Source organism: Bos indicus, chromosome 19 (genome assembly GCF_029378745.1).
Source record: "Bos indicus isolate NIAB-ARS_2022 breed Sahiwal x Tharparkar chromosome 19, NIAB-ARS_B.indTharparkar_mat_pri_1.0, whole genome shotgun sequence".
Taxonomy (NCBI): domain Eukaryota; kingdom Metazoa; phylum Chordata; class Mammalia; order Artiodactyla; family Bovidae; genus Bos; species Bos indicus.
Window position 1 is genome coordinate 45,479,311 of NC_091778.1, and position 17,952 is coordinate 45,497,262.

At 36.0% G+C, this 17,952-nt stretch overlaps 1 protein-coding gene across 9 annotated transcripts in view; it reads right to left on the minus strand.

The window, feature by feature from the left end:
• Positions 1-17,952, minus strand: part of GPATCH8 (G-patch domain containing 8) — a 95,134-nt gene that overhangs the window by 44,034 nt on the left and 33,148 nt on the right. For 5 of the 9 annotated variants that reach the window (XM_019980810.2, XM_019980811.2, XM_070773616.1 and 2 more), the window contains 2 exons: positions 1,482-1,549; positions 7-93 (listed from right to left, as the gene is read on the minus strand). In XM_019980810.2, coding sequence (XP_019836369.2) covers positions 7-93; positions 1,482-1,549 — 155 coding nt within the window. Of the gene's footprint in view, positions 1-6; positions 94-1,481; positions 14,758-17,952 lie in introns of those variants that run through there. The other 4 variants (XM_070773617.1, XM_070773618.1, XM_070773619.1 and 1 more) reach the window with 3 other exon arrangements.

Genomic DNA, 17,952 nt, shown 5'->3' on the forward strand with positions numbered 1-17,952 from the left:
AAGTACCTTGTACTTCTGCCTCAGTTCTTCCGTGTCTTCTTTTTCTACTTCTAAGACACGGCGCCGTTCGGTAGCATCTTCAGCATAATCAAGCTTAACAAAAATAGATACAATTAGACTTAATTGCCATAGTACTCCCATCTAGCCATAAAAAAGTCATTTACACAACTACAGTACTATATGAAAATATGTAATTTGCTCAACTGCCTCTTGCTTTACTGTCACATCACAGAGAAAAAAAACATGCAAAATAGTTCATTAATCCTCTCATGCTGGTGGTTCCCAACAGGCATAGTTGATAACAGATTTTACTTCAATGTTCAATGACAAAGAATTAGCAGTAAATGGAGCATAATATTTCAAGCAATGAAAAGAAGGTATCACAGATGAGAGCAGTACACAGCTCTATTGTTGTTCAGTCACTAAGTATTGCCCAACTCTTTGCAACCCCAAGAATTGCAGCAAGCCAGGCTTCCTTATCCTCCACCATCTCCCGGAGTTTGCTAAAACTCATGTCCATTGAGTTGATGATGTCATCCAACCATTTCGTCCTCTGTCGCCCCCTTCTCCCTTTGCCCTCAATCTTTCTCAGCATTAGGATCTTTTCCAATGAGTTGGCTCTTCACATCAGGTAGCCAAAGTATTGGAGCTTCAGCATCAGTCCTTCCAATGAATATTCAGGGCTGACATCCTTTAGGATTGGCTGGTTTGATCTCCGTGCTGTTCAAGGGACTCTCAAGAGTCTAGTACCACAGTTGGAAAGCATCGATTCTTCAGCGTGCAGCCTTCTTCATGGTCCAACTCTCACATCTGTACGTGACTACAGGAAAAACTATAGCTTTGACATGAACCTTTGTTGGCAAAGTGATGTCTCTTCTTTTTAATATGCTGTTTAGGTTTATCATAGCTTTCCTTTCAAGGAGCAAGCATCTCTTAACTGCATGGCTGCAGTCACCATCCGATGAAAATAAAATCTGCTGCTGTTTCCATTTTTACCCCGTCTATTTGCCATGAAGTGATAGGACTGGATGCCATGATCTTAGTTTTTTGAATGTGAGTTTTAAGCCAGCTTTTTCACTCTCCTCTTTCACCTTCATCAAAAGGCTCTTTAGTTCCTCTTCGCTTTCTGCCCTTAGAGTGGTATCATCTGCATATCTGAGGTTGTTGACACAGCTCTGTAGGGGCAAAGCTTCTACCACAACAAATATTTTAAGATTTGAGCTACAGAGCCTACTGAAATGAGCATAAGGGCCTGGGTTTAAGTCTGATCTTATCTTGTGGCATAATGTTGGGGCAATCACTCAACTTCTTTGTAAAGGGGCATTATTTGCCACCTACCTACCTCAAAGACAGCACTAAATGAGAATATAAAATAAGTTTTTTAATTTTCCCTCAAAAATATAAATATTACACCTGAATTTTGGAATTAGTATCCATTTTAAATACCCCATAAAACAAGTCAACCAATGAGATCAATTTACCTCCATTTCCATGCGACCCATGCCCATGACATCATATTTGACGACGATTGGAATGGGATCTGTTCTCCCTGTAACAGGAACATATAATCAAGGTGAGATGTAAGGCTAAGCCAACAGCTCTCTTTACACATTGGGTTTGGGTGGTTAGAGATCTTGCCTTGGAGTGCAGAGACCAGAAAGCTACAGTGAACCAAACACAAGCCATTCTCACAGCTTACAACCAAACCTACCTCTCCAGTTTAAGCCCAACTAACCACCTTGGCTGACCTTCCAGTTGGGGATGATTCCAGATTACTAAAGCAAAATTAAATAAGTAATGCAAAGCATTCCTAAGCAATGGCACCAGGAAGTTTAAAATCAAGAACACTAGAAATTCCTTTTTAAAAAGGCTCCCAAATAACTTTCCATCAAGAATCACTTCACTCTTACTGTTCACTGACATTTTCCCACACACACTTTTAAAACTGGTAATAAATATGTCAACTGACAGGTTTAAATCGGAAGAGCACAGTTTCAAACATGACACAGGAAAATTCAATAACTGCAACTCAGCGTGTTTAGTATTTCTTTGTATTCAAAATATGCTTTACAATTAAATGAAGGGGTGAAAATAATTAAAAGGAACGCAACAGTTAGTTGCCCTGAGGAAAGAATAGTTTTACTTTTATTTTTTTTTTTTAGTTTTACTTTTAAACTGGTGCTCCAAGGTCCCATTTTTCCAGAGTGGATTTAACACTGGCTATGGCAATCAGTAAGCTGTGAAAAGGACTAGTTGCGAAGAAAATTGACTTTAAACTAATTGATCTATGCTGGAGATTTTTTAAAATGTATATTTAATCCACTCATAACCAGCCAAACAAAGCAAAATGGGGCAGACAAGCACTTTACTACCACAGCTGTTTTACATCACAACTTGCGCTGTTTATTGTGATGTAAGCCCACTGAAAAGAGGACTTACCTTATCCGTTGTATACCTTTAGTGAAAAAACACAATGTTTACTTCCCTCATCATTTCACTCAGGCTGGTGTAAACAATTGTTTTTTAAATTAATTTATTTTTTTGTTGTTGTTATACACACATATATATTATACCTTTGGGCTAAAAGTTGAGTTTTGTCAGGCTAAATCTGAGATATGACCAAAACTGAATTTGGGGGGTTAAAAAAAAAGCAATAAATGCCATGCCCATGACTAGGATTAGTCTCGGAGGGGAAAAAAGCTGTTTCCAAAGTGACCAGCAACCACTTGAATCTAGTTGCTCTGTATTTGTGGGATTGATTTTTGTTTCAAAAAGAAATGAAAAACAAATTCAGAAGTTTAATTACTTATCACCAATCTCCCATTATTGCTTTTAAACAATAAGAAGCTAATCAAGAATAATTATCACATGAAAAAAAAATTTAAGTAAATAAAGAACATCTCACACCAGAAAAGAGAACCAAGTTGTAAAACAGCCTTATTTTAGATACTATCAAAAACTGCCAGTTAAACAAAATAAAAATGTGTTACTACCTTCTGCCCAATGGTATAATAAATAAGCAGTGACTGCAATCTTTAGCAAAAGGACCAAATTAAGACAGGTTATAAAAATGACTTCCTAGGTGCAATATCACTTTCATAACGTCTCAATCAGGGATTTACTGGTTAAAAACAAATGGTCCAATGAAAGAATTGGAAAGAAATGTCAAAGTTATTTTTTTTGTTTTGATATATTTTTTGATCTGTCAGAATTTGCTTTGTTAAGAATCAAGAAAATTTTGGTAGAAATTCATTACCTCTGTAAACCCCTGTTATAAACTCTGCATTAGTACTTTTGCCTTCTAGGGCAGTCAAAGTTTGTTTTAATTTATTTATAAATTGCAGTAGCAAGTGCTAGTGCCCATTATATTGTGGGGAAATCAAGTTTTTACAGTATTAGAATTTAATGTTTTAACTGATTTTTTTTTTTTTTTGGCAATTCTAACACAAACAGGTACATCCCTTCTTAACGTTACCCTTTCATGAACAAGGATCAGACAAGTTGCATAAGGAAAGGAAAGGAAAATGAAAAAGACCAAGCAGAAGGATGAAGGCTACAACAGAGAAAGTAAGCCTAACATATTGGTGCACTGATGACAAAGGAGTAATTCAGTCTGAAAATAAAAAATTACCACTGCTAAGTTTACCATCACCACAACAAGTCCAGGATCATAATGCTGTAAAAAAGAAACACCATTTGTTAGGCAGAAACCATTAGGGTAGGAAACAGGCCTTCTAGCAGGCAGACAGGATGGGGTAAAGTAACAAATTGGGCTTTGTCCCTCCCCCAATTTCAGCTGGGGATGCAGGAAGGTCACTGTGTGCTACCGCAGTTGTTTTCATACCAGTTGGATCAGGGTGTGAGATTTTTGTACTGCTACTTGAGAAAAACATGAACAACCTCTTCTACAACAATGCAGGGGTTGGGGGGAAGGTGGGAGAAAGTGAGAGAACTATCTCTCGCTAGAAAGTGAGAGAACTATCTCTCCCTAGAAAGTGAGAGAACTATCTCTCCCTTCCAGTTTCTCATTTAACTACTCATTCTGTTCAAATCAGTACTCAAGGCCCGAGGTGGGACTTGTTCCTTAAGGAAATAACATCAAAGACAGATCATCAAGGGATTATCAAGTCATTGGCTGCACTAAAAGAACTCTAAGAGGACTGTCTCGTAGAGGGGATCATCAAGACCTCATTATAATAAATAAAAGGTCTGGAAAATAACCTTAGATTGTCAGTGCTTGGAAAACATGAACATTTGAGTTCTGTTATGAATGAATACAACTTTTGTGGTAGACTTCCTCAGAACTTTGTTTCCTTTTAATCAAGTCTTCCCAAGTCCACCAACAGCTTTCTTTCTGCACATAATAAAGCCAAACTTTGAAGACCACCAGGAACTCCAGAGAAATTGGCATCAAAAGGCCTGTCACATTTACAATTAGTCCACTCAGAGAAAACAGTCTGGCTTTAAAAACAATCTGAAGGTAACATTGCTGCCTCCGCCAAGTAGTAATTTTTTCCCATTATTAGAAGTTCCAGACCAAGGAAAAATCCCACTGGGAAAAGACACTGAAGAATACATACATGAAGAGGCTGCAGTATTAAAAAAAAAACAAAAAACCCTCATTTATTCATTTGTGATCAATGACAAATCCTATCATAAAGGAATATCTGAGTAACAACCCATAGTGATGACTTTTCAATGATAAATAGCAAAAAAATGTTTGCTAATATAATAATCCCCTAGAAAACTCAACTTCTTTTTAATACAAATTGAACTACATCCAGTTTCTCTTATTTCTTGGCTTCTCTTAACAGGGACAAGTATTTCTTAAAATTCATTAAAATAAGAACATTTTGTTGTTTATTTCATTTCAAAGGAGGCAACTTCAACCAGAACAATAAATACTTTCCTTAAGAAGAAACTGTCCTCTTCAGCCAAAGATCTATATATAGATACTCTGACTGTGATCTAGCTGACTGGACAAGGGTGGGAAAAAAACATACTACTTATAGAAAATTCTACTATCAATGTATTCATGTGAGGGGAAAAAAATTGATATTCATATTTTCTAAATAAAAACTTTAAATATATATATATATACACACACACAAGTACTGAATCATTATGCTGTATACCTGAAACCAAAATAATATTCTACATCAACTGTACCTCAATAAAAAATTTTTTTAAAGAGATGGAAAAAACTTTTAATGAGGTTTCACTGACCAACTGGTACTGTATACTCTATATTTTAGAAGGTAGGCTTACTTCTACAATGACACATGTGCTAAAATACTCATGTACACATCTCTTGCTAAAATGTAAAGGTAATATAACTTATCTTAACTCAAGAGAGAATAAGGCCAAATATGAAAACTCACTGATTGCTTATAGCCACAGTTTCTGAGAATGAGCCCTTTCATTAACCAGTTTCGATTTTGAAACACTTTAGGATACTCCAATCTACAAAACTGGCCCAAAGAACTGGACTGTAGAGAAATTATTTTTTTTTTTTTAAACAAACACTATTTTTAAATAAACCCCAGGAAAAGAACAACTAGAGAGAAAATATTGAAGAACAACCATAATCTGGTAAACAGCACATTTCAGAAACAGAAGACACATGACTTCTCCACAGAAACAAATTAGAAATGAAGAAGCTTCCAAAGTGATTAAAACAGTTTTTGGATAGTCAGCAGATAAGATAACACTACAATTTACATTTGCTGTCTGTTCCTTTGCTGAGATTCATCCAACAACAAATAATTATTGAGTTGCTTCTACATACCAAGCACTACTGCAAGGCTTTGGGCATATTTTTGTGATAGTAATTAAAACAAAGTCCTATAGCCCATGAATAATCTATAATTAGGCAAAATAATCTTACCAATATAAACTTCTGGCATGAGGGAGTAGAAAATAACATTTGTGGACCTAATGCATGTATGGTTCAAAAAGCTTTAATGTCTAACATCTTTCAAAGAAGTCTAAAACTGTTTTTAAAGACTGACCCTAATAAGGCAAAAGTAAATATAAAAGCCATCAAAAAAGTCACAAATTTTACTTCCAAAAGGCCACTAAGTTGATAAAAGTCAAGAATCTGACCTGACATCTTAAATTTATTTACTTTAAGCAACTCAAATATATATGTGAAAATCAAGAATAATACAAAATTAGGATGGTGACTATTCTCTGATTTGTAAAATTACTCAAAGTAAGACTCTATAGTAAGCTATAGTGAAGTCGCTCAGTCGTGTCCAACTCTTTTCGACCCCATGGACTACAGCCTACCAGGCTCCTCTGTCCATGGGATTTTCCAGGCAATAGTACTGGAGTGGATTGCCATTTCCTTCTCCAGGGGATCTTCCCAACCCAGGGATCGAACCCGGGTCTCCCGCATTGTAGACAGACGCTTTACCGTCTGAGCCACCAGGGAAGTCATTATGTTAATGTGTTTAAATATAATTTCATTCATTTAAAAAAACAGTGATTACATACAACTTTCAGAAATACTTCCTGGGTAAAAAGTGGTATATATATTTCCAAACCAAAGCTTTACTTCTGCAAATTTCTCCTTAAAATAACAGTCTTCAGTAGCATAAAAATAATGATTATTTTCATCATCATTTAGATATCTTTTTCTTAGTAAACATCAAGTATATTAATTATACCCTATGGCTTTTAAGTTTTTTTTTTTTTTTAAAGAATTCCTACTCAAAATAGAATCCAAAGTCTCTAGTGCTACAAAAACTAACTATATTCTTGCCACAGACTGTTTAATGATCTATATAACAACAAGGTTATTTTGATTTTCAGGCACAGGTGTTTGTTTTTTTTTTAAGGGCACAGAAGTTTAAAAAACTATGACCTAAAAATCCTTCCATCTTCCCAAAGAATCAGAGCTACTTTCTAGGACAAAATAGTTCAATTTTAATCATGTAATCTAATATATTAAGAAAAGGTTAGTTTTGTTTTGTTTCTCTTGGCTAAGCATACATATATTTATTTCATTGTCAGCTGACAGGGCCTCAAAACAACTCCCTGGTGGCTCAGTGGTAAAGAATCTGCCTGCCAATGCAGGAGATATAAGTTTGATCCCTGGGTCAGAAAGATCCTCTGGAGAAGGAAATGGCAACCCACTCCAGTATTCTTGCCTGGAAAATCCCATGGACAGAGAAGCTTGGTGGGCTACAGTCCATGGGGTCATAAAAGAGACACGACTTAGTGGCTAAATGTAGACAGTATAGAGTAGCTAGTCCTATGGTATTGTAATGTCCAACAATCCAATGTTTTCTTAGAGTTGTATTCACTTACTATTAAGTTATTCCATAACTACACTGAGAATTCCTTAATATTCCAAGATCATTCTTAAACCCCAAAATGTTTTCCAGCTCCATTTAAACTGCTCTTCCTTAATCCTACACCTCAAACTCGCAACTCACCTTTATTTTCTATATTTTTCTAGGTAGTCCCTAAAAAAGGTGGCTACAAAATCTCAGTTCTCTAGTAAGAGGTAACTTCTAAACACTTGTGTCACTCTGGACAACTAGCCCATGAGTCCCTGCAGCCTCTCCAGCAAAATGGAAACATTATCTCCACTTTCGGGACTGGCATGTAGATCAAAACAGACAATAGAAGATGCTTTGTAAACCCTAACATTTCACCATGATGCTGCTAAACACTGTTGTCTTAAGGCCTCAGAAAATTAAAAAATCAATTTGTTCATTTCCAAAACTGGCATTTTAAAATACCTTAAAATTAAAAATACTCTAAGAAGCTGTGATAGATTCTAATGTTCTACCAACAACCTGGTGATAATGAAACAGTCCTATTTACTGAAGGAGAAAATTATCATCTACCCCCAAATCCTTCCCATATTATCATTCCATTAACAAGAGTGACTACTGAGTTTGAAAAGGTTACACAAATATTACATCTAAGCCAAAAGAATGAAGTATACTTTAGCAAGACTTTCTCCAAATTAAAACAGATCACCTAAGAAATTTATCAGGTACAAACAATTTTCTTAGGTAAATTATACCTAAACAAAACAGAAAAACTTAAACACTGTCAAAATGCTTACTATTTTACTATTACTGTCACCTGAGAAATACACTAACACCTATGTATGTGTACTGAATAGTAAGTTATTAATCCACTGTATGCCAAATTTGTAATAGATGAAGTCTACATGGAATGTAGAAGTAAATTGAGAAAGTCAAATAAATTGAAATTACTGAAAAATCTCCCTTATTTCCTCTGGCATCTCTTCTAAAAAGCCCAGAGATCCTAGGTTATCCATAGAAATTTTCTTTTCCAGTTCTAAAGTCTATGATTCCATACAACTTTGAAGGCATTTCTGTCTCCTCTTAGTTTCGACTTTTCAAATATTGGCTAACCAGTGAAATTTTATATTTTCAACTGTTTTCACCTGATTGGAAACACTACTCTAATTACAATAAAATCATGATGATTATATACTAATTTTATATATTGGTATATTTTATATACTAATTTTATATATTGCTAATTTTAAGTTTCTTGGACATGCCACTCTCGTAAGAAGTACGAGAAACCAGTTTCATTTTAATCATGCAAACTAATCTAGGGCACGAAGTCCATAAATAATAATGTAGGAAACAGTGTAAATCAAGATAAAGATAAGATTATAAGAAAAATAAATAGCATTATACTAAATCAGACTAAAAATCACTAATCTATTTTGGATGAGCAAAAGAACCGTCTACCCCGACTTGCCACAGTGAAGGTAACATTCTCAGAAGCTTATTTTATTCATATGATCTAAAGCAAATTACTTAGGGAGCTTATTTAAAATGTAATTTCCTGAACCCCAATGCAGACCTGCTGAGTTGTACTGGTTGGGAATCTACATTTTTAACAAGCACCCAAAGTGATTCTGCTGCTCACTAAAGCTTGAGAATCACCAGTCTAATGGTAAAAGTACTAGAGTAGAGGTAGGAAGGTTTGTTATAAACACAGCTACTATCCTCAGCAGTTTGACTATGGATAAACACTTAGGTTTCTCAATCTGTTTAAAGTGGCATTATCTCCCAACCTACTATTGGGAGAGGAAAATGAGATAAGATACAGGTATAAAGCTTATATGCCATCATGTTTAATTCCCCAAACAGTTCTGAAATCTTTTAAATATTTGAGCATACTGAAGAAAGGTCACACCACTAACTGATTGCAGAGCTTGAATTTAAACCCAGGTCAAATTTCAAGTGAGGTCATAAAGTAGTAACCTGTGAATCAAATATAGGCCTTGCATATGTTTGTTTATCTCAGATTACTTTAAACTTTGAGCCAACATTTTTCAATTACTAAGTTTCACCAGAATATCTGGATTTCTGGTTTTGTTTTTTAAATTCAGGTCTGGCAACACATGACACTATATTCCTACACAGTAACAATGAGCAGGAGCTAGCTGAGTGGCAGTTATTCCTCTCCAGACATGGCACAACTCACACTACTTCCTACTTACTGTCTCAAGTTCAGTGGGCTTCAACTGTGTATGTTACCACCTGGCCCCAACAGGCATCGGAGCTTCCAAGTCCTACTCCTGAGACTGTCCTCTGCTCTTTCCTTCTAAGCTCCAGCTAGATTTTCTCTGTAACTCATTTGGTTACAGAATTATCTACGTCACACATTTCAGAAGACTTAGTAAGACAGAAAAGGCTGAATTTAGAACTAATAAACCACATTTATACATGTAAGATGATATTATTTTGTCCCCTTTTCTAAATGTACAATCCATTACTTCAAATTTTGGTAGCCATTTTTAATAAATATTTTCGTTTTTAGCTTTTTTCTTTATCAAAATATATTTCTCACAAATCATATTTTTAAACTTTGTGTTCTTATCATGTTTATATCTGGTCCTCCTTTTAAATACCAGTGGTTCTTATGGATGAATGATTCCATGTATCAACTAACAAGTATAGTTGGGCAGATGCTAATACAGTTGTTTGCTTCCTTATTCTCGCAATGAAATCTTTCACTTATTAAATCCTTCAAGAAATAAGTTAAAATTCTAAGTTATGTTTTTCAATTCTCTATTAAGCCCCCACTGTACCTTTAACTTCACAATTACAGTATTATATTGCACTAGATTTATCTGTTACACTTGTGTCTATATTAGACATAAGCCTCCAGAGACAAGAGCTATATCTTATTCATTCCTTAACTCTTAAGACTTAGTACAGATCTGGCACATTCTACAGATTCAGTAACTATATGCAGAATAAAAAAACATATTGAAAAGCAACAACAGAAAACACATAAACGCCTGTAATTGTTATCACTTAGGAGTTTACAGTCTAACAAGAGTTAAGTACGTAAGTAAGTGAAGTTGCTCAGTAGTGTCCGACTCTTTGCGACCCCATCTTTTCGACCCCATGGACTGTAGCCTACCAGGCTTCTCTGTCCATGGGATTCTCCAGGCAAGAATACTGGAGTGGGTTACCATTTCCTTCTCCAGGGGATCTTCCCGACCCAGGGATCGAACCCAGGTCTCCCGCATTGGAGGCAGACGCTTTAACCTCTGAGCCACCAGGGAAGATGGCTCATGAGAGTTAAGAGACACATAAATACAAATTATTCAAGGTAGAATGTTAAAAACACCACAAGAGAAATACAAAGTGTAAGAAAAAATAAAGGAGGAAATTATAGTATGAGACAAGAAATTACAGTATTCTCTTTACCTTTGGAGATCAATTATCTATCACTCCTAAAAATGTGGCCAAGGTTCTTACTACTCAATCTAGCTTCAAGTTTCCAGTGAATTTACAGAAATTTATATTTATCATCAAGAACATAAATGACCACTTCACGAGCTCTAAGAAAAAACATCACATTCAAAGCTACCTACATTTTTTTCAACCAGAGTAACTATTGTACATTTCAATTATGCAGTACTTTATTTCTCACCACCATCACATTTCTCCAGAAGACAGAAGTAAGCCACTACACAGCATTTAAGTACATTTTAGATAGCATACTGATTAAAAGCATAGGTTTTTAGCAACATGATTCTACTACCTATGTGCTGTAAGATTTTGGGCAAAGAATTGCTTAAAATGTCAATCTCCTCATCTGTAAAAAAAGAGTAACTACCCCAGAGAGGACTTAAATTAGACTATACATGTGTAAGCACTTTGTAAACACTTAAACACTAGCTATTATTAAGGATTAACAACTAAACCCAGTGAACAAAGGCTTGCTAGCAAGACACATGCATGAATCAACTGCTATTATGCTTCATAGTTGATTTATCATGCTTCATAACTACACTTTCCTTTCCAGTTCCACTGCTATCATTTTATTCTATGCCCTTATCAACTCAGACAACTTTCTAAATGGTTTTACATCTTCAGTCATACTTTGGCAAGATTCGTACTTAACTTCTACCACCAATGTGCTAATTGGTATAATGGAAAGAAATAGATCACAAATCAAGAGAACTAGGGACTGCCTTTCAACATTCTGGAACCCTAAACCTACATTTCTTCATTTGTAAAATGAATTTCTGATTAAATTAGCTTTAATATTTCTATCTGCTAGATAAGTCTATACCTCTTCTAATAAAAAACTGCCTTTTGTTTACAAAATAAAGTTTCAAATTGGAGCAGCCTTCTACACTCAGTGTGGTAGTTAGTTAGCAGCATGGGTTTTGGAGTCAGAAAGACCAAGGTTTGAATTCTGATATTGTCATTTACTGACGGTTTATTCTTAAGCAACTCGCTCAACTTCTTTAAGCCTCAGTTTTTCCTCTGCAAAGCTGGAATAACATAGTCTTGCTTTAAGAATTATATGTGTTAAATAGACAGACAATGGAAGAAGCTGCTATATGGGGACAGAGAACTCAACCCGGTGCTCTGTGACAAACCAGAGGGGTGGGATGAGGTAGGGAGTGGGAGGAGATTCAGGAGGGAGGGGACATACATGGACTGGCAGCTGATTTATGTTGTTGTATGGGAGAAGCCAACATAACACTGTAAAGCAATTATCTTCCAATTAAAAATTAAAAAAAATAATTAAATGAGGTTTTAGTTAAGATAATACTAGATTTGTGCCTATCTGAACCAAATTCCCATTACTGCTTTCTAGTTATGGTTTCTCATCTGCTCTTGGACACCCAGAACCCTGCTTCAACCAAATAATTATGGTTTTTTCCATCCTTTTATATGTCAAAGTTCACTTTAAAAATATGTATTTTGATAAGTTCTTCTGCTTTTAAAGTGTGACATTCACTGCCGAATGGACACTTTCTGCTCTAGCCAGCTACACCTACTCTTCACCAACTGTAATCACCTTGTATACATCAGTGTCTCTTTCTTTGGTAATACTTATTCCTCCCTCCTTAAGACTTCATTGTGAGGTCTTCCCTAGTCATTTATCCTTACAGAGTTTACTCTTAAGGTTTCTTCCACTTATCTCCTAAAATAAATGGCAAACTTATGAGAGTAAGGGTAGTATCTCACAATGTCATGTATACTGTTTATTATGGTCTCTTGAAAACAAGTATTTAATAGAAGTGCAACTATTTTAATGTAATTCTTCACCAGTGAATGCTTCATTTAACGTAATCTACCTTGAGGATGTCCAAACTGCTTCTATAACTGGTCTACTCTTTTCTTAGTAAAAAAGTATCTGATCTAAATTTAGAAAAATTTGCTACTTCCTTTCTAATTATTTTGCATGAACTTGATATATATTTAATGTCTTCTGGTTAAATAACACTTTAACATATATTTAATGTCTGTCTATAAATGTAACAATCTCTATACTGAGCAACTAGTCTATACAGCATCTGAGTTCACTATTTCCCCTTCTCATATCCCCCAATCCCTTTTCATTTCTCAATTCAGTTCAGTCACTCAGTTGTGTCCGACTCTTTGCGACCCCATGAATCACAGCACGCCAGGCCTCCCTGTCTGTCCATCACCAACTCCCGGAGTTCACTCAAACTCATGTCCATCGAGCCAGTGATGCCATCCAGCCATCTCATCCTCTCTCGTCCCCTTCTCCTCCTGCTCCCAATCCCTCCCAGCATCAGGGTCTTTTCCAGTGAGTCAACTCTTCACATGAGGTGGCCAAAGTATTGGAGTTTCAGCTTTACCATCAGTCCTTTCAATGAACACCCAGGAGTGATCTCCCTTAGGATGGACTGGTTGGACGTTCTTGCAGTCCAAGGGACTCTCAAGAGTCTTCTCCAACACCACAGTTCAAAAGCATCAATTCTTCTGCACTCAGCCTTCTTCACAGTTCAACTCTCACATCCATACATGACCACTGGAAAAACCATAGCCTTGACTAGATGGACCTTTGCTGGCAAAGTAATATCCCTGCTTTTTAATATGCCATCTAGGTTGGTAATCGAGAAGGCAATGGCACCCCACTCCAATACTCTTGCCTGGAAAATCCCATGGATGGAGGAGCCTGGTAGGCTGCAGTCCATGGGGTCGCTAAGAGTCGGACACGACTGAGTGACTTCACTTTCACTTTTCACTTTCATGCATTGGAGAAGGAAATGGCAGCCCACTCCAGTGTTCTTGCCTGGAGAATCCCAGGGACGGCAGAGCCTGGTGGGTTGCCGTCTATGGGGTTGCACAGAGTTGGACACGACTGAATCGACTTAGCAGCAGCAGCAGCAGGTTGGTAATAACTCTAGCTCTAAAATCTAGACTTTTTAACTACAGATTGTCAATTCTAAATTTTGTTTACTAACTGGATTCAGCTGGATTCATTTGTTTATATTAACTAAATTCCATTAAGATAGTCAGGGGTTATATATAATCTGTTATCTTACTAAATTTGATACCTGAATTACTAAAATTATGCTTACCTTTGAAAATGCATAAAGACTGCACAGCTCATTTAATTACCTAGGAACAAAGATCATTATAGCTACCAGGCTCCTTCAGCTAGACCAGCAACAAGTATAACTAAGCCTTTCTGACAATCCATACTGACATGCAGAATGTTTACATTCTAGATGTGGCATATAATCCATGAAAACAAATTTCAAAGGGAAACTAAGGAAGGACAACAACTCAGCTTTTTACAAATATCCTATCCAGAACATTTACTGTGTCATCATAGTATTAAAGAAAACCTATTTTTCCCCAGCCAAAGAATGATTTTTCTTAGAAGTTAGTGTGGTTTTAAAAATCAACATTCTAACTTAACAATAAAGTCCAAATTTTAACACTACATATTTCTACTGTATGGGATTCAAATCTAGTTTTTCTTTAGTCATAAAATGTATTAATATAAGCACTGTTGGGGCTTAGCTAATGCAGGGTTTATCCAACTATATTTACCATTTGTTTGCTAACTGAAACTAGAGTGGGAGGAGGGATACATACATAAAACCAAAGAAACACTAAAGAAACCAACTCTACTCTGCTTGGATTCTGTCTACTCTGAGTCTTTTTCAAAACAATTTTCTTTCTACATTTTTTAGTAGTAATAGTGTATCATATCAAATTTTAAAAGGATACAGTAAAAAGCAACTCACTTTCCCTTCACAGTCTGCCTTAACAATGACTTTTCTCTGCTGCCGCTGCTGCTAAGTCACTTCAGTCGTGTCCAACTCTGTGCAACCCCATAGACGGCCTCCCATCAGGCTCCCCCATCCCTGGGATTCTCCAGGCAAGAACACTGTGGGTTACCATTTCCTTCTCCAATGCATGAAAGTGAAAGTGAAGTCGCTCAGTCAAGACCCCATGGACTGCAGCCCACCAGGCTCCTCCGTCCATGGATTTTCCAGGCAAGACTTTTCTCTGCACAGTAAAGCAAATAAGAAACAAATATATGCACAAACCCCACAGAATGTACCCTTTTAATGTTTCACAGTGAAATGCTTCAGTTCATCTCTCTTGACATATTTTCCAGCCAACGATTTCATACAATAAAATTTTTATGCTTCAATCTCAAAAATCTAATTCAACATTTTTAAGAAAAAGATATGTGAGAAACCTATAGATATAATACATTTCATATACAACTTGTAGGACTTTGGGAAAGCTGCTTAAGTATCAACAAAAGCTATGGACATGTTACAACAGAGAAAGCAACTGTTAAGAACCATATAAATTATTTGGTAATCAGGAAAAAATGTATACTTTATATCTTAATTTTTTTTAAAATCAATAAACAGGCAACTATGTTTTAGAAGCTGGTTAGCTGCTGGGTTGATGTGTATTCCATTTAAAATAATGGAAAATAGAAACACACTGTTTTATGTGCCACTAAGAAATTTTAAAAGCTGCCATTGTAACTTTAATGCCATTAATAAGGTACATCTAATTTTACCTTTATTAAAATATGAAAAAATGTCTTAGGATCAAGGAAATATGGTAGACTATTTCTAATCTTTTATCACAGTGATATAATGAATAACTTCAATCATACATTATTTTTTGCATTTCATGAATAAGTTAAAGATAGAATTGTTGGATCTAAAGGGATACATGCATTTTAATCTTTAAGTAATTCAACTGTTCTCTATAGTGGTTTTATCCGTTTACAATCTCACTGGCTATAATGTAAGAACCTATTTTCCCCAAATCTGACCAGGCTAGTCTTTTTTAAAGCCTTTTCCAAGCCAACAAGTAAAAAATCATATCTCATAGTTTAATATGCATTATCTCTAATATGAGAAGAAATGAGAATATTTTCATATGCCTAAAGGTCATCTGCAATACTTTTCTGTAAACAGTATTCATAGCCATTTCCCCCTTTCTATTTTGATTACAAGTATTTCACATACCGATAAATACATAAAGAAATCTGTCCTCTGTCTACAATGATATATTACAGATATTTCCCCCAGTTTGTTTAGCTGTTGTTCTTTTACTTTACTATGATGAAATATAGTCAAATTTATCCTTCTTTTAAGGATTTCTGGGTTTGGAGTTGAACTTAAAGTTCTCCTTATTATAAGATTATCTTTAATAATTATCCTACTGTTTATTTTAACAATTTTATTTTTTACATTTAATTATTTGTCCCAACCCCACTGCTTAGTGACTGAGGCTCTTTTAGATGTAACTAAGAGCTCAGAATTACTGAAACAAAAAGCAAAATTAGGGACTTATGACCCTAAAACATACACAGCATTAAAAGCACAGAACTGGGAGTCAAATATCCAGCACATATTCAGTTCAGTTCAGTTCAGTCGCTCAGTCATGTCCGATTCTTTGCAACCCCACTGACTAACACACCAAGCTTCCCTGTCCATCACCAACTCCCGGAGCTGGCTCAAACTCATGTCCACAGAGTTGGTGATGCCATCCAAACAGTAATAGCACATATTAGTATCTTAGCGGAGAAGGCAATGGCACCCCACTCCAGTACTCTTGCCTGGAAAATCCCATGGACAGAGGAGCCTAGTAGGCTGCAGTCCATGGGGTCGCAAAGAGTCAGACACGACTGAGTGACTTCCCTTTCACTTTTCACTTTCATGCACTGGAGAAGGAAATGGCCAACCCACTCCAGTGTTCTTGCCTGGAGAATCCCAAGGACGGAGGAGCCTGGTGGGCTGCAGTCCATGGGGTCGTGAAGAGTCAGACACGACTGAGCAACTTCACTTTCACTTTTCACTTTCCTGCACTGGAGAAGGAAATGGCAACCCACTCCAGTGTTCTTGCCTGGAGAATCCCAGGGACAGCAGAGCCTGGTGGGCTGCCGTCTATGGGGTCGCACAGAGTCGAACACGACTGAAGCGACTTAGCAGCAGCAGCAGCAGCAGCAGTATCTTAGCTGCTGCTGCTACTGCTACTACTGTTACAAATTCTGGGAAATAGAGAGTAGCAAGATAGAGGCTTCTCTGTGATTTTTATGATACTTAGGTTTTTGATGAATACCTAAAGATTAACTCAAATTCAGTTAAAATACTTAAACACACACCATACAATTGAGGTGTTAATAACAATTAGCATTTACATAGTGTTTTACAGTTTGCATAAAGTAACTTCACTTAATTACTTTACCCTCATAATCACTGTGAGAATATAGGCAGAGATTTTAATCCTCATTTATTGCTGAAACAAATAATTCAACTTGTCCCTTTACTTAAAGTAAGTGGCAGAGCCAAATTCAAACCTAAATCCTAAGTTTCCAAATGCTGCTCTCACTGCTTCATACCCTATACCAAGTGCTTCTAAACAAAAATAAAAGAGAATCCCTACTCTCAAGGAACTTAAAGCAATTTGTCAATTAAGTATTCAATTGATCACATACTAAAAAATATAAAACACGGTCCCTGGCCTCAAAAAACCTTCAAAAGTGTAGTGTAAGTTTAAAAAGCAAGACTTAGAGGACTGGAAAATAAACCTGAAGAGCAGGAACAATCTTATTTACTTTGCCCATGACTTACATTATTTACAGCTGGTATAACTAGAATACATTATTATCTCATAGCTGAGCTAATGCTGATTGACTGTCACTGAGTGAACCCTCTAAATATGGAATATGAAATATATCATACCTCTTCATTTGTCTTTGTGACCAAAAAAATCAGCCACATCATCAAACAGCTCTTAGACAATATAACAAAGAAAGTTTAGGAACCACTTCTGGGCTACATCTACTTACCTATTTCATAGCAAAATAAAGATTTTGAGCTACATTCCATTCCATTTCAAAGCTGCCACAAGGTCATAAAACAATTTCAAGAACCAAATCCAATTCAACAGCCACAAAATACAACTATCATTTGCTGTTGTTTATTCCACATTAAACATACCCTCTGCCTGCATTAAAAAAAACACACACAACCATTCATAATATTTCTCATCGCAGGCCTTTCTTTATTGTTGTTTCCTTCAGGTATCTTGCCAACAACCTTTTCTACAAGTCTTTTTTCTAATACTAACAATCACTTATCTGCCGCATATAAATTTTAACTTTTGAATATTTTAATAA